Source organism: Pithys albifrons, chromosome 11, assembly GCF_047495875.1.
Source record: "Pithys albifrons albifrons isolate INPA30051 chromosome 11, PitAlb_v1, whole genome shotgun sequence".
Lineage (NCBI taxonomy): Eukaryota > Metazoa > Chordata > Aves > Passeriformes > Thamnophilidae > Pithys > Pithys albifrons.
Window position 1 is genome coordinate 21,002,405 of NC_092468.1, and position 25,578 is coordinate 21,027,982.

Here is a 25,578-nt window from a genome sequence, read left to right on the forward strand (position 1 = left end):
ACGCTCTCTCCAAAAGGGCTCCGAGAGCCAGTCTTGCCATGGAGCCTCAGCCCAGCTGTCCCAGGAGACAACCTGCTTCCAGCCTATCCATTTTACCAGCTTTGTCCATCTGTTTTGCTCTGCTAAGTTCTGCTGGTTATGGATAAATTTAAACAGCACCTGAAGTATTCTCTGTTTCAACTTCTGCCTCGTCCCTTTTGGATGTGGGATTTATGCCCCTTTCACATTCACCCTGAAGGTATCTGGGAGCCAGGTTACACCCAACTTGAACTAATAGCTTTTCATATATCTTTGAAAAAACACTGGGAGAAGTCACATTCATGGCACAAACAGATATAATTACTGGATTCCTATCAGCCCACTGTTTGCAGAATTATGTCTGGTTTTACCAGTTCTGAATCTGCCTGTCATGTAGAACTTCCCTTATAAATATTTATCTGAGTAAATCTAGTATTCACACTGCTAAATCATTAGATTCATTGATTGAGTCCTATTAACAATATATGTGCCAATTTTTGTCAGCATGTAAAAAAACACGCACGATGAGAAACACTCCAAGGTTTTTTTGTGGCAATTCCTTTCCCCCTTTCAGGCGCTTCTCACAACTTAATTCCTCTTGAAACCTCTGAAACATCAGGAGTAAACTGATATCTACTTTTTATTGTCAACATTGCAAGCACCTCCCTATAGGCAACAAGTGGAAGCATTCAAAATGTTTACAGTGATAATGTTTACTTGGGCTCTATCATTGATTAGGCAACTTGGCCAAGACCAGTAATTATGACAGTGCTAAATTACACAGGATTCTGTAGCATTGACATTTCACAGGAAGCAAGGTGGGGAGTTGAAGGAATAAAAGCCAATACTGAGTTTTCTTACCTAATGATTTCTAGCATGTCTGCTGGGGAAAAGTGCTTAACATGGACCTGGCTGATGCAGACAGCCAGTATGGGGCTGAGAGAAGAGCCACTCACCACCAAGAACCTCCAGTGGAAAAGCTGGACAAGAATAACCCAGCACTGCCAAGACACCTCCACACCTTTTAAATCAGTCCAGGGATGGGGACTCAACCACTTCCCTGGGCAGCAATGATCCTCCATTCCTTACAGGAACTGGAAGACAGGCTTCATTCAACTCAGACAGAATCCAGTCCAGATTCCAACAAAACCAACACAAGTCCCCTGGTGCACTTCTGGAATCTCTTTAGAAGCCCAGAGGGTTCCAATCCCCAAAGCTGCAGTTGACTGCAAGCAGATTTCACTCCAACAGGAATTTCTCACTCCAGACTTCCAAGCACATTGAGGTCATGTCTGCTTGGACAATATGAACAGCACTTCTGTGTCTTTTAAAGAGTTTCTTTCTCTTAATTCCTTTCTAAGGACGGTTATCAAAACCCCTTACTATTACTGAGTCTGATCTAAATATTAAAAAAAAGAAAAATTAATGTCATGCTCAGTTAATTGCAGAAATTGCAAGCAAAGCAGCTGCCACTTACTCCTAGTAACTCAGAGTATTATGTAGAAACAAGTTTTCTAATAACATATATTGATTTTGTCATGTTCGGGCTTTTTTTTCACCCAAGCAACATACGTTGCACATTCTGTACTTGTGGGCCTAAACACACCCAGGTTTCATTGCAGTATCTCTGACTGTTGCTAAACAGATGTTGAGGGAAAATAACATAACATGGGATAAAATCTGTCTCATATCAAAATGTTGGGTTAACAAAAAATCTTGTGAGTAGCACAGTATACGAAAAGCATTGATTATATACTAATACACAGAATTGATAGGCAGCTGAATTAATGCTTGACTACATTTATTGAAATCATGCTATTAAATAGAAAAAAAAACCAAGTCAATACTAAGAGTTATGTAAAAGCATGACAAATACATAAGTTTAAGTTCCAAAGTATTCATATAACTCATTTCACCTCAAGTCCAGATTCTCGCTAATATCCTAATAGAAAGCTGAAATTGTTTGACAAGTGATGAACAGTTTGAAAAGGGATGTTTTAAAATCACCCTTTGAAATAATAAAATGGCATGCAATTCCCAGTCCCCAAACACAAAGAATTATCCTGAATCTGACAGACATGTCAGCAATTTGCTGTAATTTGTATAATATCCAATCTTAGAACATAGCTTATTCCAATACTTTCATCATGATTAAATCTAATGACAGAATTCTGTTCAACCGACTCTCTGAAAAGACAAAGAATTTTTACATACAAAAAAACATTTTTCATTACCTGTACCATTTCCCATTATGAAAATAACTAGTCTGTATAGAGTCAGTTCAGCACATGAAAACTGACATGAAATCCTGCATATTTATGTTTTCCCCTAAATTTAGTAACAATGTTGGATCAAACATTGTATTAACCACTTCAGAAGTTAAGACTTGATTTAGCAAATATAACAAAAGACAATATTATTAGAACACTCCTATGGTTACTTTCAATGTATTTCTGATCTACTCAAGAATACCCCTTTGGATGACCATGACAATAATCTTTTCTAACCTCAAGTATGTAAGTTCTGCTGCTTCTGAACTAGTACTGATCAAAAAATCTGCAATGTGTTGCCTTTATCATGAAAAAGGAACTTTCCATTCCAGAAGCCAAAATAAGCTCTTCTACCCCCTCATGTAGAAATAACTTTGAAAAGTTGGCAGGAAAACCTAATTTCTTCCACACTCACTGCTACAGAAAAGTGATTATACTCTAATATGAACATGTTATATAACTCTCAAAGCAGTGAAAAGATTCCATATGGAAAAAAAAATAAAATAAAAACTCAGTCAGTACGTATTTTACAACTACCTATATTCTTTAAATAGGTAATAAAGAATAAAAATAAACAAATTGTGGTGTTTCAGGGTGCAGAGGTCATTTTTTCCATGCTAAAGCCATGCAGACTAAAGGTTTAATTCACCATATAGATAAAAACACAAGCCATGCTTCAATTTTGTGCCAAGAATTAGACAGGAATTTCTTAAAGCAGCAAATGGTATAAAACATCACATAAACCTTGCTTTCAACAGTGTTATTTGGTAATCAGTTGTATCTAGGACAGCTGTTCTATTGTTATATTTCTATTCACTTTGAATTATCTACGTTTTTTAATTCATGTACATTAAAGATAATAATATACTTAGCAATAGAACATTATTAAAACAAAACCTATTATGCTTAACCCAAATTTACATTGTTTTGTGTATGTTCATGAAAGCTCCCCAAGCACAATGAGAAAACTGAACATGAAGAAAAAGTCAAGGTTTGTAAATAAGATTCCACATAAAATAGAACACAAAGTCTTAGCATTGGCACCTGATTGCATTCAGACAAAAAACATGTCCAAGTACATACCTGTAAATCTGTTGAATATTTTCAGCTTTGATTTCCTTGAGAATTTCACGGTAGATATGAGGATTATTTGGTTCTTGAGACGCTGGGGGAGAAGGGCATTTCTTGCGTGCATAATATCCTACCACCATTCCAAAAATAAATAAAATCAGAGCAGTGCAAAATACTTTCAGTATCCGAAACAAACTGCAGCGGTTGCTCTTTGGTGCCTGTCTCGTGTAGTGTGAGATGTAGTCGGGGTCCTCCTGGAGCCTTTGGAACCTTCCCTTAGGAGAAGATGAAGGCTGGATGGGCTCGAGGTCGAGGTCAGGGCCCTGCGAGTGTCCCGGGCGATGCTGCACTGCCCCATCCAGTCGGAAATGATCAAAGCCCGGCTCCTCCAGCTCTTTTTCCATGTCCCATTCCAGTTCCAGCGCTGTGGCCTGGAGCTCATCGTTATCAAGGTATGGAGAGTGTCCCTGTGCTCTCTGGTCTGCACTCACTTTGTGATAGGCCATCTTTTTATCTATTAAAACAAAATTGTTTTAAAAACCACAAATGTTTGTTTCCATACGCAAACATAAACAATTTCTTTATTCTTTGCAATCCTGGGAGATCTAAACATAGACAATAAAGAATAAAAACTGGGCTCTCAGTATCTCCCCATTTCCATTTTCCTGTCCTTTTCTGTAGGATCAGCAGCACCATCAGAGGGGAAAAAAAATATTTAAGGGAATATATTGTAGGAATATGAATAAAGGGAATTTACAAGTGCCAATGGCAAACCACAGAAGTTATCCAATTATTTTTTCAGTCCTCAAGATAATATTAAAAAAATTGAGTGAAGGCACAGAGTTTCTAAAACAATTATTTGTTACCTGAAAGCAATTTTAAAGCTTAACAACGGTGTGTATCAATTTCATTTCACACACCATGCAAAGTAATGCTGCTAAAATAAAGTTGAAAACCTAGAAATAATATAAATTGCCTGATGTGATTCTAAGCACAAGGAAGTGATAAGTTAAAAAAGAAATTTCAGGGTGACACTGTACTTACACATCAATAAAAGGCTTCCATTTAGATGGAGCATTCTATTATTTATAGGTATTTTAAATGCATAGTTCCTGAGTGACTGATGAATTTACTTAGAAATTGTCCCAGCTGTTTTGCTCCACTTATTTTTCCCATTTTAATGAATCAAAAGCAGTGCCAGGTAAGTATTTGTAACAAAATTATTCCTTTAATAGCAATGCCTAACTGTGGCACTTCTAGGTATTTCTATGGAAGTAGAAGCCATCTAAAGAGAACTCTGACCTCCAGTACAAACACTCAAAGTCAATTTTCAACAAATCATTTTTAACAGACTGCAACAACAGGGTGCCTTTCCCTCCATACTTTGACAATAGTCATTCCAACACATAAGCATCTGTAATTTAGGGCTTTTCAAACATCAGACTCACTTCTCAATTAGAATAAAATGATGGTAACAATATTCAACCTCTCACAGTGATGAACACTAGACTGACACCTACAATGCTATATTATCCCTCCATTTTTATGCTTTAAGGCACTTTCACTCTCCAAGACTTACCTCCAAATAACATTACTGAGGCCACGTAATAGATGAACCCCCTCTAATGGCATAGTAGGATTCAGCTTTTTGAAGCTCTCTGAAGAGAGCAAACTTAGCAAGCTCTGATATAATGAAACAGACTATTGTCCACTGAATGGCTCTCTGGCTCTATACAATACCAATTTACAGATCCTATTTTCCCTGTACAGCCATATAAATATCCCTGGCCCATAGCTGTGGGGCAGCTGAGAACAGGCAGGAGAGCCCACATGTTCCAAAAGGGGCTATTCCAGTCACTTTGCAAATCAATGCTCCACCTGGAGGGCAAACTCTTCTATATGCAGTAGAAGCAACACTGTTTAGAGGGAGCTGAACTGAAGCCTCTTAAATTAGTGTGAAGGTCTGCATTACTTATTTAAATAATGATAACAAATTTGTTTTGTAAATTCCAGCTGAGTCAACAAATGGCTTACACCTGCAAAGCCTTTGTGGCTGACCTTTGCAGACTTCCTTAGCCCAACCCTCAGGTTGGTGAAGGATCCTCTGAACTGCAGCTTTACAATCCCCACCGTTGTGCATCACCTCAAGATGTCTCACGGGAGCACTCTGTCTCCTCACCCAGGTTGTTAAGGAAGTTATTTATAATGCCAGCTCCACAAGTGATCCTTGGTGCTCTAAGGTTCTTGACAAGAACCAAGTGGACATCAACTGATGTATTAATATTCTTTGGAAAATTGAGCTAACTAATTTTCAAGCCATTTATCTGCCCTTTCACTCTCTTTTGCTAGTAGAGGGATTAATTTGCAAACCAAAAAGAGATCACTACTAGATAATATCAACTGCCCAACAACCTCACCTTTTCAACTCCTTTTCAAACTGTTTTTTATTAGAAATTTAAGAGCAGTGTTTTGTCTTTAAAGAAAAACACATTATTACTGCATTTCATAAATACATATTTTTTACTCTAGAATTCTTAGTCATTTAACAAACTGCTTTAGCCAAATAAGTAAATCCTGAGCAGATTACTACAGTAATAGCCATCAAGCAGGAATTAAGGCAGTTTTTCAGATGCAGTTTCATGGCAAATATTAATCTTTCTGAGCTTATAAATGTTGACCACTGCCTAACTGTGGTAGTTAAGTTTTCCCTGTATTTATGACATTTTAAAAATGTATGTTATTGTTCAATGGAGTGTATTAATAAAGGTTATTTAAATCTGCATATAAGTGCATAATAAAAGTCCATATTAAATTTCTTCAAATGGTTATTAATGCAGACGAGTAGTAAGCACATTCCACAGCTTAGTATCTCAGCAATTCCATTTTCATTCAAAGCACCAAAACCAGTTACTTCACTTCAGGAAAAAAAAAACACAAGCAACTAAATGAACTAAAATTAAAAAATCAATATTCAATTCAGTTTTATATTTGAAACCACTCTTTGGAGCATGGGATCTTATTAGCAACGCATGTCCTTTAGTTAAAGAATGCAGGAGTAGCTGCAGTTGGTAACTTCATTTTTTCTACTAGTATTTCCAAGTTCACTATTTGAGCGTAAAGACACAGCACAACCTACCTCAAAGTATCTGAGATCAGGGCTCACAAAAAAACCCAACAAACAACAGGAAAGAGTCTCCTGGTTCTCAAGGCACAAGTCATTTGTGCCATGAGAACTACATTACCAGTTCTATTTAGCACTGGGCATTTAGCTGGTTAAGGAAGTAGGCATGACTTAAAGAGTAGGTAATAAGTGCAGTTTTGGGTAGAAATTAGAAGAATAAAGAAAATACTACATAGTTATTGGGGAAAAAATTGACAGTAAAAATATGGAAAAATTTTTAAGTCAAGAAAAACCACTACAATTCTCTAGTTCATTCTTCTCTATAACACAGACCATAAAATGAACATATTTCTGAAAGACATTTTTGAAAACTTCAGGAGATAGAAAATTCATCCCATCTGCCAGCAAGCTGTTTCAACATTTAATTGTTGTTAAATACATGTTTTATTATAAAGATAAAAGAGCAACTGCAAAATGCCAAAACTCTCAATATGCACCGAGTGAGCTTTAAAGCCATTCTATAGGGACAGCAAAGAGGATCATAAACTCTGGAGTACTGGACAGAGCAAAGCTGATTACCAATAAAGCTGATGTGCATTTCTGTGCTTCCACTGATTTGTGGGGAGAATGTTTATTGAGAGGTATCAAACCAAACCTAAATATCCTTTCAAGTAACTGTTCCCAAGAAATCAGGACAGTCAGCTTTATCAGATCCTTATTGTCTTAACGAGCTCATTTCAAATCTACTTGTTCTTTGACCTTAAAAATAATGCATTTACATCCTGATAGGTGCATCTTGTTATGAAACCACCAGAAACTTTTCTGACAGCTTTCCTGCTTCAATCCCTTATCAATGAAGCCTTTGAAAGTTACACAATGAGGTCGACACAAAAGGTCCTGCACGGGTACTACTGCCACTCTCCAAAGCCTCTGCCAGAGAAAGGTCACCTTATACAAACATTTTGAGAAACCAACAAGGAAAGAACAATATGAATATGCCACAGTAAATTCTGAGTGAGTGGTGCTACAGTTGTTAACTCCAGTTCATAAATAGCTGAAACAATTAGCAGGCTCGTGCACAGCAGGCAGCGTGGCAGTGTCAACATGCTGCCCATGGCAAATCCTTGTCAGGCCACTCAGTATTCCTTACTGAAAAGGCAAACTTCACCCAGAAACTGTACTAAAGGCATTGTGGCCTCTCTGTATAGACATAAAACTAGAAATCCAGGGTTGGTGGAGCTTCTCATTTTAAGGGTTATTTCATTTTTATTTTCCTTCTCAGTATCTTCTATACAGAGTGCCTTTGCTGTAAGTCCTTGCAATCATTTTGTGTCTAGGCAAACCCCCAAAGCAGCTATAATGTCACCTGTTTGAAGGGCCAATAGCTGTAGTTATCATGAAACTCAACACCCACTGGCCTTGCAAGTTTTTAAAGTATATATGACAACAATTTAGTACTTTGTTAAACAAGATTATGCCAAGTTTCAGGCCTAGACAAATTTCTTGAGTTGTAAATCCCTGACAGAAGTTGTTTGCAGAAAAGATTGTGATGCCCTTGTCAACAGCAAGGTTACACTACCCTGTAATTCAAACAATATTGTGGTATTTCCATCACCGCTGCCCTAATTTCCTGCAGCAATGATTTCTCCCTTCCCTCACATTTGGGATATGGGCTTGGCAACCAGTTCAGTTACAGAAGGACAATTAAATACCTTGTCACTCCACACAGCCATCATATAAAAAGCAATGACAAAAACTCACCAGTTGTTCACATTTCACTGAAGATGAGCCCACCCTGAAAGACCAAACAGTCTGGTAACAGAAGACAGAACAGAGATCAGATTGAAGAAAAAATGTCTATAGAACTTGGCTAAATAAAGCCTAAGTTGTCTGTACATTAATAAGTACTTTTTGGTACACCTGAATGTTGTAGAATATTTAACTTCTTCAAAATCTCTCACCACTTTTATTGTATCATGAACAGCCATGTGGACCTGGATACAAGTAATAGTAACACAAAGGGTGACCATACAACAGAACAAGGTCTTTAGGGCACCCTGAATGCTCAGACCTGTGCAATATTATGTCCAGTTACAACAAACAAACACTCTGAAGGAAATAAAAAAAGAATGTCTCCTGCAAAAGAAGCCACTTCAGCCATGGGTTTCACTCAGTTCTCCACGTAGTTTGGTGACCCTGCAGCCACCATCAGATCATGGGTGAAAGTGTCTGTTGGACTCCTTTGCCCCCTCCAACCCAATGGAGCAGCAACCACCTCTTCATAGAGGCCAAACAATCCACCCAAAGTGCTCTTCCAACATATTAGTCTTTTCATCTTCTCATTTCTCCACACATCAACTGCCTTCAGCTTGCCTGCATAAAGATTTTTTCCCAAATTCAAAGTTTCATCAATAAAATACTTTCCATTACTTTTTCTCAGACATTATAATTGCTTTTGAAAGAAATAAAATATAAGGCTTTACCAGGACAAAAGCTATTATTGGGGAATTTGGATTTAAGCTTATAGTTGAATTTGATGTGAAACAAAATTATTGTAAATGGTGTTTAACTTGAATATGCTGACAGCAACAGCAATAGTAACAGGCTATAGCAATTCTTAAGAAAGTTAATTTTATATGACTCATTTCTGCTTTGGAAATTTTTATATTACCAGTCTTTGGCTTGGGCATGTTTCACTTTGATTTTTTTTAACTATTTTTTCTCCTTAATTATAGTCAATGATATCTAAATTACTATTAAAAAATTAAGTAATTTTAACTTTGAAAATTGAAAAATTGTACACTTGCAAGCTACTACATGGCAAGAAATATGTGCTAAAGGGAGTCTGTTATACTTCAACAGGTGAAAACTAACACTGCAAAATGCTAATTGATTTCAACTCATGTCTTACAAAGAACAAAAAAATAACCCCCCAAAAACATCAACTCCATTTCTGATTTTTAAGAATCACTGACAAAATCTAGCAATGAAAATATTACCACATTCTGTTGAGGGACAAAAAAATCCAAAACAACCCATACCAAACAAAAAAATTACAACCCACTAACAGATTGATGACTCTGGAGCAGTTTAGATACAATCTTATCTAAAACTTAGCCTAGTCCAGAGATGGATGGACATGAGTCAGCCTGGCAATATCAGCCCTCTGTCCCCTGATAAAAGGGCACAACCTCCAGCAGACCTGCAAGCACGAGACATGCTCAGGACCTCAGACCCAGTTTCAGTAAAAATGTAGATTGCAGACAATACATTGCACTCCCATCTCTTCTCAAAGGAAAGAGCTCTCAAATGACTCAGACACCAAGTAGAATGATCTGAGAGTCCTGCTTCCATGGCTTCTGTTGAAGAGATATAGTCTGACAGTGGCATGGGAGAGGGCAGAATGCCCACCATCTGCAAACTCCATGGTGCTGCCACTGATCTGCAGGATCAGGTGATCTAACTTGGTTTTCCATGGAATCACAGAATGTGCAAGGCTGGAAGAGACCACAGTGGAACACCTAAACCAAGCTACTTTCTCCAGCAGGGTCATGTCCAGATGGTTCTTGAATATTTTCACTGAGGAGACTCCATAGCCCCTCTGGGCAATCTGTTCCAGTGCTCCAGTTCTCAGAGCTTAGGATCAATTTCACAAATTTAACTGGTTACCAAAGACAGATCTTCCTATTAGAAATACTGCACATGGAAACCAGAGATAAACAGGACATTGGAAGCCCTAATGTCTCATGTCAAGAGTATTTTTTTTTACAAAACCAGATTTTAAATCATATATTTAAAACACTGATACACACACAAATATTCCTTTTGTCAGCATCCAGTGGTATTCTAACTTGTTGTAGAAAAAAAAGGTAAATGCTGAAAGTATATTTTCTAGATTTTTTTTCTCATTTCTTTTTCAGTGGGGTTTTACTGAGTTTTATCAACAATGACAGAGCGCCCTTAAAATAATATATTATGGAGCTGAAGATGGCAACATTTACAATTTAGCTTTATTGAAATTTTACTATATTTTGATAGATGACAGCTTTAATGACTCTGTGCATGGTTTATGGCAGAAAACAGAGTAAGGCAGTAACATAATTTTCTCCTTTTTTCAACGATCTGTATCCAAAGAATTCAGAAAACAAGCAAGTGTACTTCATAACCATGCCAAATTTATTTTCTGGGTGAACTCTCAAATGTTAAAGCTCAAGTACACAGAATGATGTTGCCATGGCAACTGCTCCTGCAGCCCAAGATGGGCCCACATTTATGAAGGCACATTTCTGTCCCTGTGTCCGCACATCGGGGCGCAACAACACTGCACACTCCTGGCACAGGAAAATGGAGCCATCTGCACATTGTCAGCCCTGACGCTGCCCCTGGCAGGGCAAGGGACACTCACCGAAGCCTTTCAGCTGCAACAATCCTGCACAGGATATAAACCATCACAGAAACACAGAATTTCTTAGGCTGGAAAATACCTTTAAGATCATCAGGTCCAACCGTTCCCCCAGCACTGCCAAGGCCACCACTAAACCACATCCCCAAGTGCCACATCTACATGTCTTTTAAAAACCTCCAGGGGTGGTGACTCCACTGCTTCTCTGTGCAGCCTGTGCCAGGGCTTGACAGCACTTTCAGTGAAGAAATTTTACTTCCTATCTAATTTAAACCTCCTCTGGTACAGCTTGAGGCCATTTCCTCTTATCTTACCTCTAGTTACTTGAAAGGGTTACCGACCCCACCTGGCTACAACCTCCTTTCAGGTAACATAGACAGTGACAAGGTCTCCCCTGAGCCTCCTTTTCTCCAGGCTAAATGACTCCAGGTCCCTGAGCCACTCCTCATAAGACTTGTTTACTCCTTTTTCTAGGATCTAAATGAGAAATCCTTCATTTGCCCCAAGATGTAATATTAGAAGATTTAGTGTTGCTATAGCTATAGGCGGAGTGGAGTGGTAATATGTTTGGTGTCCTTTGACCTTTCTTTCCTAAATCTCCACTGAAATAAGCTGTCAAGTTTGAGAAATGTCAGAGTTTGGTCATTTGAGTCTGCCTGGAGGTCTAATTTTGCATGGTGTACAATTCCTGTGAATTTATCAGAACATGTTTTTTCACACATAGTCAACACGGTGTGACATTCAGCATCCTGAATCCACCAATGTCTACACGCTGAAATGAGTTTATGATTTCTCTTAAAAAGAAAATCCAAAGTGTGTTAGTTCAGGTCAACAAAGGAATCCTCAGAGGATTTCTGAGGACAAAAATTAAAGAAAGCATCCCTTCCTTATGCTGCTTGCTCTGCATACTTATCTGCTAGCAGTTCTGCCACTTTTGAAACAGCCTTTCCACATCAGCCAGCACTGAGTCCAGTGTGGAAGCATCTTAAATTCAAAATCTGATTTGTTCCTTTAGCAATGCTGCAAACAGGTTTAAGATCTGCAGTGAAGTACATCTATATGTAAAGCTCCATATATCAATAATATATGTGCTTTCAGTAGCTTTCCAGGAGAATGTTACACTTTGATGTAAACCCTTCTGGAACTAAGTCAGAAAAAGCAGCCAGATCTGATGCTGATTTCAGCCAACTCCTACCCAACGGTGACCTCTTCCTTGGGAGAAGAGGCACAGCTACTTAGCCTATGGTTTTATCTACAGTCTCTCTTTGATGGTCTCCCAACCACAATTTACAGACATCTCTCCATCTTGCTCAGGTGTATGAAGATGAAGGCACTGCAAGAAATAAACTGGGGAAGTCCATTATCCTAAAGACTATCTCAGTTCTCAATTGTCTATCTCAGCCTGCTCTAGTCACTTTTGACACCTTCAAGCTGACAGTCAAACTTTCATATATGCAGAATTTATCACAGACTGCCAGCAGACTGAACTTATTACTACTGTTGGTCTGTACACATTTCTTAAGGTATGATTTCTTAAAAAGTAACCATAATGGTTCTTGACCACTAACAGAGCAGCCTTAGAGAGGAGTGAGATACACACCTCACAGTCTAAAATAAACACATCAGCTTCTTTAGAGGAAAATCTGCTCATAACCCTTCTTTTAGACTTGGTCAGGGTTGTGCATAGCTATTGGAGCTTAAATGGTTTATGCTATACAACTTTTTGATTTAGAGACATTAGTAGTTGAAGATAAGCAAAGTGTGCATTACAACAAGAACAAAGAGGATATGTTCAAGAAACATATAGCTTAGTACACTGAGATAAAGTAGGCTATAAACTATATAACTGATGCTTAGAGGTATTTCAGCAATTCCCATCGAAAGCAGGAATTGTGCATGAGCAGAAGGGCTGATGGTTTCTGCTAATTCAGCTTTATACCATCAGCTAATGTGGGCTGATGATCTTGTAAGATGCTGAATACCCATGTTAAGATACACACCCTGTACAAGACAGCAAGTGATATTTGGGAACTTCTCACCAGAGTACTGTTAATCAGAAAATTACAATCCACGGACACCAAAAAAGGTCAAACATCAAGTGCCACACTACAGTAGCTGTGGATGACCAGTCACTGGGTGTACTTTGCATACTGTCTTAATATGTACTATTATTCCCTCTCCAATTTTCTCTAAAAAGCAGCTTTTTCCCAAAAGACTCCTAGGAAGAGCACTGAGAGAACACAAAGATCTCTCTTCCCTGCTTTTAGCCATAAACCAGGAAAATATTCATGTCACAGCAAAACACGTTACATCTGTTTAAAAACATGGGATGATAGATCAATTACAATACTTCTATTAATTCTGGAAAGTTACACTGAAAAGTTGACAATTCACAGAACCACAGAAATGTTGGCTGTCAGGGACCTCACAGGGTCACCTGCTCCAACCTCCCACACAAAGCAGAACTGCTGCCAAGAACAGATCGAGTCGCCTTGTCCTTAAACTGAACTCATCGAGCCTTCCATCAGCGTTAGAGGGTTCAATATGAACACAAATGTGTGCCATTTCACTCGTTTTTTTCTCTGCTGATGTTACATCTGTTTCTTAGTAAAAATAACATTAGTATGCAAAAATAAAACCCCTTGGACCTGTAATATAACCAGTCGTTAAAATTCATACAGCCATTTCTGCTAAAAAAAAATACAATACAGAAAAGAGAGAGAATTGGAGAAAGAAATGAAAGTCTTAACACACAGACATAGCAGCCATGGCATGAAAAATTCATTTCCATTAATGAGACGTGGTAGTCCCCAGGCCAGCGCCCTTTGTACATGAACCATGTTAATCAGATTGTATGAGCATTTGCTGGAAACTCCTGGGATAGCATGCAACTATAACTATAGAGCAAGCACAGCAGATTAGCAGCTTGCTAAAAACTGCTTGACTTGTAACCCTTGATGCACAGGAATGATGCAGGTTCCCTGAATCACTGAGAAACGAAGCATTTCATTTGCATGTCTCGTGTTTGTCACCACCTTTGACGTGATTTCTGCATCACCAAAAAGTGGACAAAACACCTTCTCAGTGGCACTTTGGTGTAAGAAAGTACAGAATAAACACACGAGTAAGGCCTGTGTCAGTTCAGACTTGGCCACTGTATTTATTGCACAATGCCTTGCACTGCCAAAAGTCCTTTCAGGAACTGCAGCTGGGTTGGAGTGGGATGAAAACACAAATGTTTTCCCATGAGGGCTCACTGTAGAAGCTCTGCAGGTTTGGATGTGGAGAACATGTGGATTTTTTGCAAGACAGCAGGACCTAATTTTGACCAAACACTTTTCCTTTTTAAGAGATTCTGTTACATGAACCCTTCCAGATTTTCCTTCCTTCATCTGCCAGTCAATACATTTAAGTGCTTCTTAGCTTGGGCTTTATCTGCTGCATTTTCCCAGTGACAGAAACAAATGGAAACTTGCACTTCTGCAAATGCAAATATGAACAAACAACTTTTCCCTGGACCACACATTTTTGTGCCACAGGACAGATTCTCGATTCTGCATTTTAAAAACATTTGAGAGTTTCATGGAAATTTCGAAGTTCATGGATCTGTAAAGCTTTTTATTGATTTTATTCCCAACCTAATTTTAATCTCAGTTACTGGCTCTCACTGTTTGTGCAGAGGTAGGAGCCACTAAGAAACCAGTGTTCTCAAAGAGTCACCCACCAAAAGAAGGGAAGCAATAAGCTAACTTACAAAGAATACAATTAATAAAATTAATGAAAATATTATCCATAACTGACTCTCAAAAGGACTCCAAGAAACATGCTACTAGTGACTAAATAATACAATCAAACTATTAAATTATGCATAATACTATATGAGTATTTTCAACATTGTATGGATATATTTGATCAAAATATGAATTACAGTCCCATTGCCTGTTTTCTTTTCTACCATAATACTTAGATGTCTCCTTGAAGCAAGAAGAAAAGACTTGATAAAATAAACAAATGGATAAACGACCATCATTCATGTGATGTTTCTGTCTCTCTGCAGGCCTCTGGGAGATGGTGTAGATCACTATGGTGACTATCAGTATGGCCCTGGTCTCTCCTTTCTTACCTTTTGAAACATCAATCAAAAAAAAGTACAGAAAGAGGGATACAGATGCTAAACTCCAGGAGGATCTGCATTTTCTTCAACTTCAATAAATGGAGATCTAAGTTTTCACAATTTTCCCAGAAATGTCATTCAAAACTGAACATCCTCTGCTTTATTTTACATGTTAATTATTCCTCTTAGAAATAAACATTTCCTCACTAAAAATGTGCATTTTGATAAAATTTACAGTTTTAGTGGGAATATTTCCCTCACAAAAACAACTTAATCAGCTTTATTTATACATGACCTAATTTCAAGCTCTGACAGAAAAAAAAAAAATTGAAGATGCCCATGAGGAAGAGGATCAGGCCATGCAAATTAAAAAAGAGGCAGCACTTTCTTCATCTCTACTGCTTTTTTACTGGGAAATGTTTTCCACTGAGCTTCACAGGACAAAGTTTTTCATGAGTTACAACAAGGAAAGGGGCAAAGCAGTCTCCAGTGAAAAGTCACCCAAGCTCATGAAAAATTTAGAGTGACTAAATTTATAACTAAGATGAATCGAGAAATGACATTTGAAAACAGTTCGTACATTAACAAAAATTCAGACTGAAAATCTGAATGTTATTTCTTTTTCCAACAGCAAACACACAAAATTCCCTCTATTTTGGATAGAACACATACCACTTGTGATTTCTTTATGTATTAAGGATATTTAGAAACACACTGAACTATATTAAGCATGTCTCGTAGCTTTTATAATTTATTTATGAACAGAAGCATTATGAAAAATAAATGATCTTCAATAGCATTTAAAAGTAATGCTGTTTTGAGACCAAATGTCAGGCAAATGGCATGAAAATGTAAAACTCAGTCACAAAACACTGCTCCAACAGAAAATATTTATACTACCAAAACACAGTCTTAAACAGGTAGGTTTATTATAATAACACAAACAAAATCATTACAATTGCAATACATTCCATGGGCTATCATTACCTTAAGTTAAATACTCAATTTTTCAATCTCTTAAAAAGTATCAAGCTCTGACTCTGTTTTGCCCCCTATACAAAGGCTTTATCTGCCCTGTTACACATTACAAAGTGTATAGTCTGAATAGATGCAAAAGGAACGAGTTCCATGACACACTTTCAATTTTTTTTTTAAAACTTCCCAAATATAACTACTACAAGGTCATGTCCTAAGCCCAACACAGTGACTGTAAAGGCAACAACCCCAAAGTGACCACTGTGCCACATCTGTATGTAAGTAACGTGTAAAGGCCCCATAAGTCTGTTCACACCTGTAACCATTTCCATTTTTTTGTTTGTTTGTTTGTTTTACTTTTAGATCCTGGAAATACTTCAGCCTACAATTAAACCAATTAAATATTGTGTGCTGTTACAAAACCATACTGGATTTTTATCTTCCTCTGCTATGCTTAGTCCAAAATAATTGCAGTGAATACAATTATCTACCACAGTTACCATCTGGGACATGAAAGTAAACGTTTTAATTATTGCAATTGTAACTTGGGACCCACAAAGACCAGCATTTGGGCTACATATGGAATTTATTTTTGTGGCTAAATATCAAAACAGGTGAATGCAACATATAAAAATACAGTTGGCTAAATGCCCATAAACTTTCCTACCTAGTGAAGACTACTACAAAGAACTGGAGAACTGAATTTTTCTGTCCAGACTGGTTGTTAAGCTGCTGGGTGATCTCAAAAAAAAAAAAAAAAAAAGCACTGTTCTAAAGCACTTTCATGTGTCCTTGAAGTAGTTACCACTGAAGTAAAGAGATTAATTTCTCATTAGAGATGCAGATTATCAAAACCTAGCAATTTTACTGATTTTATTGAGAATTCTCTATGCAAAGAAAATACTTTACTTTGGGCACTTCTATTTGAGTAGGTACCTATGAGTATGCACCTGTAGCATGAAGCATCAAAGTTAAAATGTATTTATCCTGGAGAGCAATCTTTCAGTAAAGAGCAAAGGAGGACTGTAATCTAATTAAATTAATGAGAATCAGAAAAATAAATATATAGGGTATGAAATGTAGAGAGAGTATTAACTCCAGTTTTTTACTACAGACCTGAATAAAGGTACTTAAATGTCTCTGAAGATAGTTTGAATCTGGTTTACCAAGGTCAAAATGACTGCAAAATGAGTAAGAAATTGGAAAAGTTACATAATAAGGTAGTAAGCAAAATCTTCATACAGGCCTATCACAACTCAGACTTCACACAGCTGAACAAAACCAAAATGAACTGTCACAAACTGGAAATCTTAAGATAATTAATGAATGTCAACAATCTATGGAATTTCCAGCCTACACGTGTTTGGGAGAATGACCATTTGTTCATTTTGACACAATCAACTCCCATGGACTGACAAGGCTCCTGAACTCTCGCCAGTGCTAAAGGGAATTAGTTTGCTCAGTTTCTCCAAACTATACCCTGAATTCAGCAGAACTGAGTCAGCAGAAGCTTTACATCACTCAACACACCTTGAGTTGCTATCAAATAATTATGGTTGTTTTGCTTCTTTGTTTAAACTAATAAGCTGATGATCATCAAGACGTCTCGCTATTTACTTCCACTATTTTGATAATGATAAAGACCAACACTGGACTGAGATGAGATGTAACGTATGATCAAAGCCAGTTTGTTGGCAACAAGCCGTGCAATCTCTAAGTGATGAGCAGTACAACCCATTCAGTTACCAGGGATCCATCCAGTAGTGTTGGCTGGTACAAGAACAACACCCCAATAACCCAAAATTCACTATCAGAAATGGATCCAATGGATGTTTCCAAATATATTCATGACCTCTACAAACACTCACAACTAAGTTTCCTGTGGGGAGGACACTATTCTACTATTTGACTGGAGCCACATTTTATTGTCCTTCTTCCCTGCAGATTTCACATCTGCAGATTCCTTCTCTAAACTGAAATTGTAGACTGCTTTTTGTTGGACAACACGCTGCAACTTTAAGCCTCTGAATATTCTAATGATTTTGAATGAAATACTGCTGAAAATAAACACATACCCAAAGCTTTAAGCATTGAGATATAAATCCCATTTTTTGGCAGGCTATTTTGAGCTTCCAGATCTATTTCTTTATTTGTAAGATTTACCTGCAGCATGCTGTAGTGAAAGGATTGAGCTGAAATACTTTTTACTTAAAAGATAACAATACAAGTATTGAGCTAAATGAAAAATTGTACACGACCTTACCAAGGATTTTCTACTTGTAATGTTTATCCACAGACATTATCTGGAGTAGGTCTTCATCCCAGAAGGAATATTTTATATTGCAAATATAAACATCTTTGTCATGTTTTGAAACTAAATAATTAGATTTAGAGAAAATACGTTTAATTGTACTCAGAACAATCAAGACTGACTGCTTGGAGGGTGCGAGTCCCTCAGTCCATCTGCTGAGTAAGTTCACTGCCTTTCTGGCACTTCCTTGAAATCACGAAGTGAACACACACACACAGAGGTTTGAAATGTTTCAAAAACATGTAAGCAGATGGTGATACAGCAGGTAGTAATTTAATTACACAGCTCCTGGAACACGCTCCCCCCCAGAAAAAATAAAGGAAAGAGGCAATAAACAATGCCCAGTCTGATCTGTTAACTGCAGTGCAATAACTTTTGTTGAATTGGCAGTGATTTTCCACCCATATATTCTGCTGTTGGAAAGAGTAATAAACAAGTTCTATACCATGTTTAGTTCCTAACACAAGATTTAAGACGCAAAAAAAAAAAAAATTAGCATGATAAACTGCAAGTTTCCCATAGACAAGAAAATGATTGCATTTATATAACACTGGAAAAGAGGACCTCTCTTTAGATTTGCAGGTACAAAGAGGTCAGAAAGATACACAAACATCCAATACTGCGTTAATCCACCTAACACACCACCTAAGCCAATGAAGGCTGAAAAAGAGAAAAGGCTCCTTCCTGAATGTCATTACAGCAACTTGACTGTTCTAGACAAGGAACTGCCACTTACAAAGAAGTTACCAATGACAAACTGAATGCTGAAGTACACAAGGTTTGATTGACATTCTCCTAAATCAGTGGTGCTGAGTCACCCTAACCTGAGGAATGTGGAATTACATCAGGGATGTGCCACTCTCTATATTATGTGCATAAATTAAGGCAGGAGTGTGTAAGGAAGCAGTATATTTTATCTTTATGTAGAGGTCAAATAGCTTTAAGAGTCACTATATCTGAGTATAGGTAGTAACTTATATATATGTGTGCATATAGACATGGAAAAAAATCATAAAAATCACTAGCTGAATCTATTGGGTTGTTTTCATTCTGACTACAAATGCCATAATTGGCTGCCTAATTAGAAGTAAAAAACCTAGGCTTATGATTTAGGCAGCTCATAATGCAAAGTTTCACTGTATTATTTTTTTATTAGTTCCATTTCTCAGCAAACTCCAATCCAGTAATGGATTATGGGAGCTGGGTTCTGGATTTTATGATACTATAAAGTAACATATGAAATATTATTTAATGTTCAATTTTGTAAACAAATAAGATAAGCTCTCTCCAAATTGTACACCCACTCAGTTCCAACTTGGGTTTGACTTCTCCCTTAGAATGCAGAGCAAAAGAAAAACAGCAGCACAACTGCCTGGAGTGTCACCTTGTCTTTGTAACAGACTTTTTTTTTCCCAGTTTTTATTGAGTAAGTAAATGGCATAAAAGAAGAAAAGGGAAGTATTTACAGCTGTTTCCTATAATTTTATTTTTTGATTCTCACAATTTATTCCCCTCCAAGTTAACAAAACAGAATAGGAACATCACAAAAGGTCACTTTGACGTAGAAACATCAAAATCCCCAGCATCATTCCAAGTAGGTTTATGATGTGGAGCTTGAAATGCTAGATAAACTGAGAAAAATACATTAAAATAAATGTCATAATGAAAACAATATATAAATACCATATAATTCTGTGCCGTGCTTGTCACTTGAAAAGAAAGTCCACATCAAATTCTAATAAATATGACATACCAGTTCAGAGTGTAATGGTGCATTTATCCCATAAGACAATTAATTTTTTTAATTGAATGCTGTTTAATGAAGCTTTACCTTACCTTTCAGAATGCCTACAACAGGGTGTTTTGGAAAGAGTCTCAAGGCAGAGTCTAATTAAAATCCTCTGCATGTCCTACTGCACCTATGCTGTTGTTGTTTAGGGTTTTTTGGTTGCTTTGGTTGTTTGGTTGATTTTTAGGAATATCTGATTCTTTTGCACACAAATTATTCACTCTGTTGGGTATACACAAATATATATTAACAAAACTATATGTGTGCATGCATTTCCTATACCTATTTATCCAGAATAAATGCAAGTATTATCATCAGGTATTTACTTCCCAAACTACACAACTGCTGAACTATTTTTGTGGCAATAAATACCATATTAGAAAATAAAAGAGACAGTAAGAGCTGTCAGGCTTAAACATTTAGTGACAGAGTATTAGGCTTCTGACTATTAAAATTACTCCAAGAAGCCTTAAAGCTGCTGCAGCTGGACAGCTGAGGAATGGGCTAAGGCAAGCACTTGCTGGAAGGGAAGCCAGCTGAGAAACAACCTACTTGTGTCCTCCAGAAAAAAAAAAAAAAAAACCAACCAAAAAACAACAAACTGAAGTACAAACAAGAGCCCCACATAAAGGATATAGAAAGACAGATAAACGAGTAGAAAGACAGGCATGGTAGGTGCAGGTATCTAGTAGGACATGGCCATCTCAGCAGCAGCCTGAACAGGGCTGGCAGCAGCAGCAGCTCAGGGCACCCTCACCAGTGACAGATCCAGCACAAATGAAGTGCTGTTTCAGCCACTGAAGCTTTCTGGCCAACACTACCAACAAAAAGTTATTTCTCAATAGTGAATAGTGGCAAATAGGAATTAGAAAGCCCAGACAGTGAATCAAATGAAAGTGAAGTAGCAACGCTACCCTTAAATAAATAACAAAATCATTTAGATTGGAAAAGACCTCTAAGATCATCAAGTCCAATCACCGTCTTGTCAACGAGGCCACAGCACTAAGTAATAAATAATAATAAATAAAACTAAAGCAAATCCTATTACCCAAGCTGTGACAATTTTGTCTAACATGCCCACCACTGTTTGATGACAAAGGCTATGATTCAGCCTTCAGTCATCTCTTCAGCAGCAATAATCCAATGAGCCATTATCCTGAGCACTAGGACATGTGACATGTCCCAACTGAGCCCATGAATGCAGCGTGACAGTGACTGTGAGTCAACAGAGCAGATGATCCCACAGTCAAGTGCCACCTCATGGCCACTCCGAGGTGGTTGTACATTCAGAGAACAGTCCAGGTAGAAACAAGCTGTGTCTACAGCGCAGTGAGTGATGCAGCAGATTCCAGCCCAGCCCTCAGATTTCACACACCAATGCAACACCATTGCCAAGGCTTCAAACAATATTTGATAATGGACTCAGAAGCCACAGTATTTCTTATGGTAAGATAATGAGATATGCCCAGATGACAATGAAAGCCATCCAGAAGAAGGTTTCACTGTTTGGAACAGGTAATAGTTGCTTTGCCTTAAAATAAAATAATGTTAATGAGGAAAAAATCTGTGAAAGATGAAAATATTAAGCAAGCTTCTAAAAAAAAAAAAAAAAGGTGGTTTTTTGGTTTTGTTTGTTTGTTTCTGGTTTGGTTTTTTTTCCCCCTTTATATGCTCCCTTGAATGCTAAAGACCCAACAAACCATAACAGGCCAGACACATGCCCAACGTTACTCCCCTTAGCCCAGTCAGGGCAAACCAGAGAAGAGCCATGCTCAGCATCCAACACGACCAGTGACCACGATCCCAAACTCCAGCTGGCTTTTAAGTGATGCCAAGTTGATCAATGTGTCCCTTCTGATTTACTATATACTTTTTTGTGGTTCACTGAAGAAAAGTTAAACATGCAGAAGAGAATAACGTGTCAACTAGGAGATTAGTTTTACAACCTATATGTTGAAGTGAATAAATTATACTTTCATTAACAGAACTAGGCCATACGCCGAAAAAGTCATTGGCTTCGCTTCACTGCTGAACTAGAGCAACAATATCCGATTAGAAAGCCTCAGCAGTTCAAAAGTCTTTAAAGGCAGGTCCAGTGGTTATACAATTAATTTTTAATGATATTGTTCCATCTGGGAGATTCACTTCAAGTGCCAAATGGGTTCCCTGAGCTGAAGTATTAGCTTCAACAAACCTGACACATCTACAATCTGTCTAGTATCTGTTTAAAATACTATTAAAAGCTTCATGGGAACAAGCTATCCTTATTTGTGCTTGCTTCTTCTCCAGCACTTTTCAAGGTCCTGTAACACATCCATAGCAGAAAACATTAGCAGCTAATAATTTTTTTTTTGTCAATTTGGAAGGACTAAAAGTTTGCTAAGAGAAATAACCATATAAAAGTGCTAGGAAGAACGGGGTTTTATTCCAATCAGATTATATGAAAACCCTTCATTTTGGAAAAAAAAAATACAAATCAAGGTTTCTGATTCCAGAAATCAAAATAAATGAAAATAAATCATATCAAAAGTAGTCCCCATAGAGACTTTTTAGTAGCCTTTCATATTTTTTAAACTGAATGGGGCTTAAATTTGTTTCTCTCAGAATTCTTATTAAATATTGCCAGTAACAGGGATTCAAATGGCTGCTGTTAAACAGTTTCCAACTTCCAAATTTTAAGCACAAACAAAAAAAAAATCCTTCTTTGTCTCAGAAGTATTACTACATGCTACACTTATCTCAGCACAATGTTTACTCAGTTACCCAAATGCAGGAACCATGCTAAGATTTTATAAGCTTGAGTCAGAATGGTTTTTAAGTGTATACCCACACATACTTTTATTTAAAACTTATGACATTTGTACAATTAGAACAAACAAATTTTTGTAATATTTCTCTATGAAAATATGACTTTTTTGAACAGGCAGCTTCTATTATAGAAGTGCTTTTGTCCCCAGGGAAATGTCAACATTTCTTCAATTTTGTTAAAAAAAAAATGCACATGAAGCTATTGAGCTGTATTTTGATACTCTATTTCTACTCCACTTGGCCTCATATTACAACAGTGAGAGTGATAAAATGATCAAGAAGATAGAGAAGTTCATAATCCAAGTAGGAGGATCTTTTTCTATGACCACAGGCCTCATGGCATGAAAGCAAAAAGCAACTCTTGGAAACCAGTACTGTTATCATGTTAGGAACCCAGTAGGATTGAAAGCTTTCAGCTAAATTTTTGATAGTTAAAAACAAACAAAACCCACCAAACTTCATTTCTAAAACTGGAACATATTTATGGAATTGCAGAAGACTCCCTCCTTCACACAAAGTTATTGCATGACTCATATTAAACAGAGGAGCTCCAAGAGGGATGGGAAGGACACCAAGCTGAACCTCTGATTCAGCAATTGCTCAATCAGGATGATCAGACTGAGAATAAAAATTTTGAAGCTGGGGCATCAAAAAATATGTTGAGAGCTGAATGCAAAAAAAATACTAGCAAGTAGTATTGCTAATATTTAAATCAAATTGTTATTGTATAACCCAGACCTGGTCTCATAGTGTCCATTTTCAACAATAATTGCTCCAGCACTGTGGCTGCCTGTTCCTGCAGCAGACAGCCTAGCACAAAGCTCACAGGGCATTTTTTGTCCAATTATTTTTTTCTGCAAAAGCCATTGGAAATCAGCTGATACCCATTCCTATATCAGTTTCTTCCCTTTACAAAATATGTGAATGCTTACCCAAATTTACATTTTAGATCAGATGCACATTTTACAGTCTGCAAACAGAAGGTTTTCATGGACAAAATGACACCTATGCCATTTATGAAAAAAAACTATCTAACATAGCTGAAAAGAAAGACCACAAATATCTTGATTCTGTGTTACTTCTACTTCACTGAAAATCATTAAGAATTAAAACCAGAGATTCGCAGTATCAGAGAAAGAATAAAGAACTGAAAGACGATTCTAAAGGTCACATTATCTTAACAAAGTGCCACTTTCTGACAGTGTGACACTGATATAGAAGTAATATACTCCATTTACCAGGAGCTGCTCTATGAGATCATGCCCTCTGCACTCTAAACAAAGAAATTAGTGATCTTCCTCAAAGGTCACCCATTGAGCAGGATATTTCGCAGTTGCTGAGGTGAGCAGCTCCAGTGCTGATTGCTGCAGCTCAGTAAATGGAGGGGGTCCTAAACTGGGGGAACCTCAGGGGGGAGCCAAGAGAGCCATGAGGAGCCCCCAACTCATGGGACAGCCACAGGACATGAGCAGGGCCAGGAGAAACAGCATCCAAGACACTCACACACACATACGAGAGAAGCCCTTAGAGAGCACTAGTGACAAGATGTGCTGCCAATAGGGTGGGAAAACAGGGTCTGGAGCAGCACTTTGCAGGGCAGAGTGGGCGCTGAAGCCTTGCCAGACTGACTAGGGAGCAACAGTGTCACCCAGAGGCAAATGACCTTGGGGTGCTGTTTGACACCCAGCTGAACAGGAGCCAGTGTGCACAGGTGGCCAAGAAGACCAATGGCACTTGGCCAGTATCAGGAAAAACATGGCCAGCAGGGCCAGCATAGTGACCATTCCCCTTTATTCAGCACTGGTGAGGCTGCACCTCTAATCCAGTGTTGAGTTTTGGGCCCCTCACAACCAGACAGACATTGAGGGGCTGGAATCTCTCCAGAGAAGGGCAACAGAGCTGAGGAAGGGGCTGGAGCATGAGTTATATGGAAAGTGTCTGAGGAAAATGAGGATGTTTAGCCTGGAGAAAAGGAGGCTCAGTGGGGACCTTGTCACTATCTACAAGTACCTGAAAGAAGTTTGTAGCCAGGTGGGGGTCGGTCTCTTCTCCCAGGTAACAAGCAATAGGACAAGAGAAAATGGCCTCAAGCTGACCTGGGCAGGTTCAGATGGCATATTGGAAAAATTTCTTCATAGAAAGAGTTGTTACTCATTGGAACAGTCTCCCCAGGGAACAGTCTCACTGAAGGAATTTAAAAGATACGTAGATGTGGCACTGAGGGACATGGTTAAGTGGTGGAAGTGGCAGTGATGGGTTAAAGGTTGGACTTGATAATCTTAAAAGTTCTTTTCCTACCTAAAACAATTCTGTTAAAAATCAGGCATTTGCCAATGACAGTAGGTATCTAAGAAACATCTGATCTGGGCCCTGCAGCGAGTCTTAAAAAATGTCAACAAACAACCTCTCCCCGGACCACACGTTTTTGTGCCACAGGACAGATTCTCCATCTCTTGCAAGACTGCAGGCTACAGTATTTCAGATCCAGATCCAGAATCTTTTATTCTTTCCAGAACGTATTTACTTGAAGAAATGTTATCTCCTCTTGGCAGGCACGAAAAGCAACAACCTCCAGTTTCCAAGTGCTACTTACGTGCATTAAAAAATGGACATAACTGCAGAAATGAAACATGCCTGGCTCTGAATGTGAAATTCTGTACATCAGCCTAAAGATAGGCTTGTTACATAAGATACACCCA

The 25,578-nt window shown here is 37.9% G+C and overlaps 1 protein-coding gene across 10 annotated transcripts in view; it reads right to left on the reverse strand.

Annotated features, from left to right (window-relative positions):
* The window catches only part of NAALADL2 (N-acetylated alpha-linked acidic dipeptidase like 2), a 439,661-nt gene that overhangs the window by 236,818 nt on the left and 177,265 nt on the right, over positions 1-25,578 (reverse strand). For all 10 annotated transcript variants that reach the window (XM_071566282.1, XM_071566279.1, XM_071566281.1 and 7 more), the window contains one exon: positions 3,372-3,873. In XM_071566282.1, coding sequence (XP_071422383.1) covers positions 3,372-3,865 — 494 coding nt within the window. In that variant the 5' untranslated portion in view covers positions 3,866-3,873. The remainder of the gene's footprint in view (positions 1-3,371; positions 3,874-25,578) is intronic.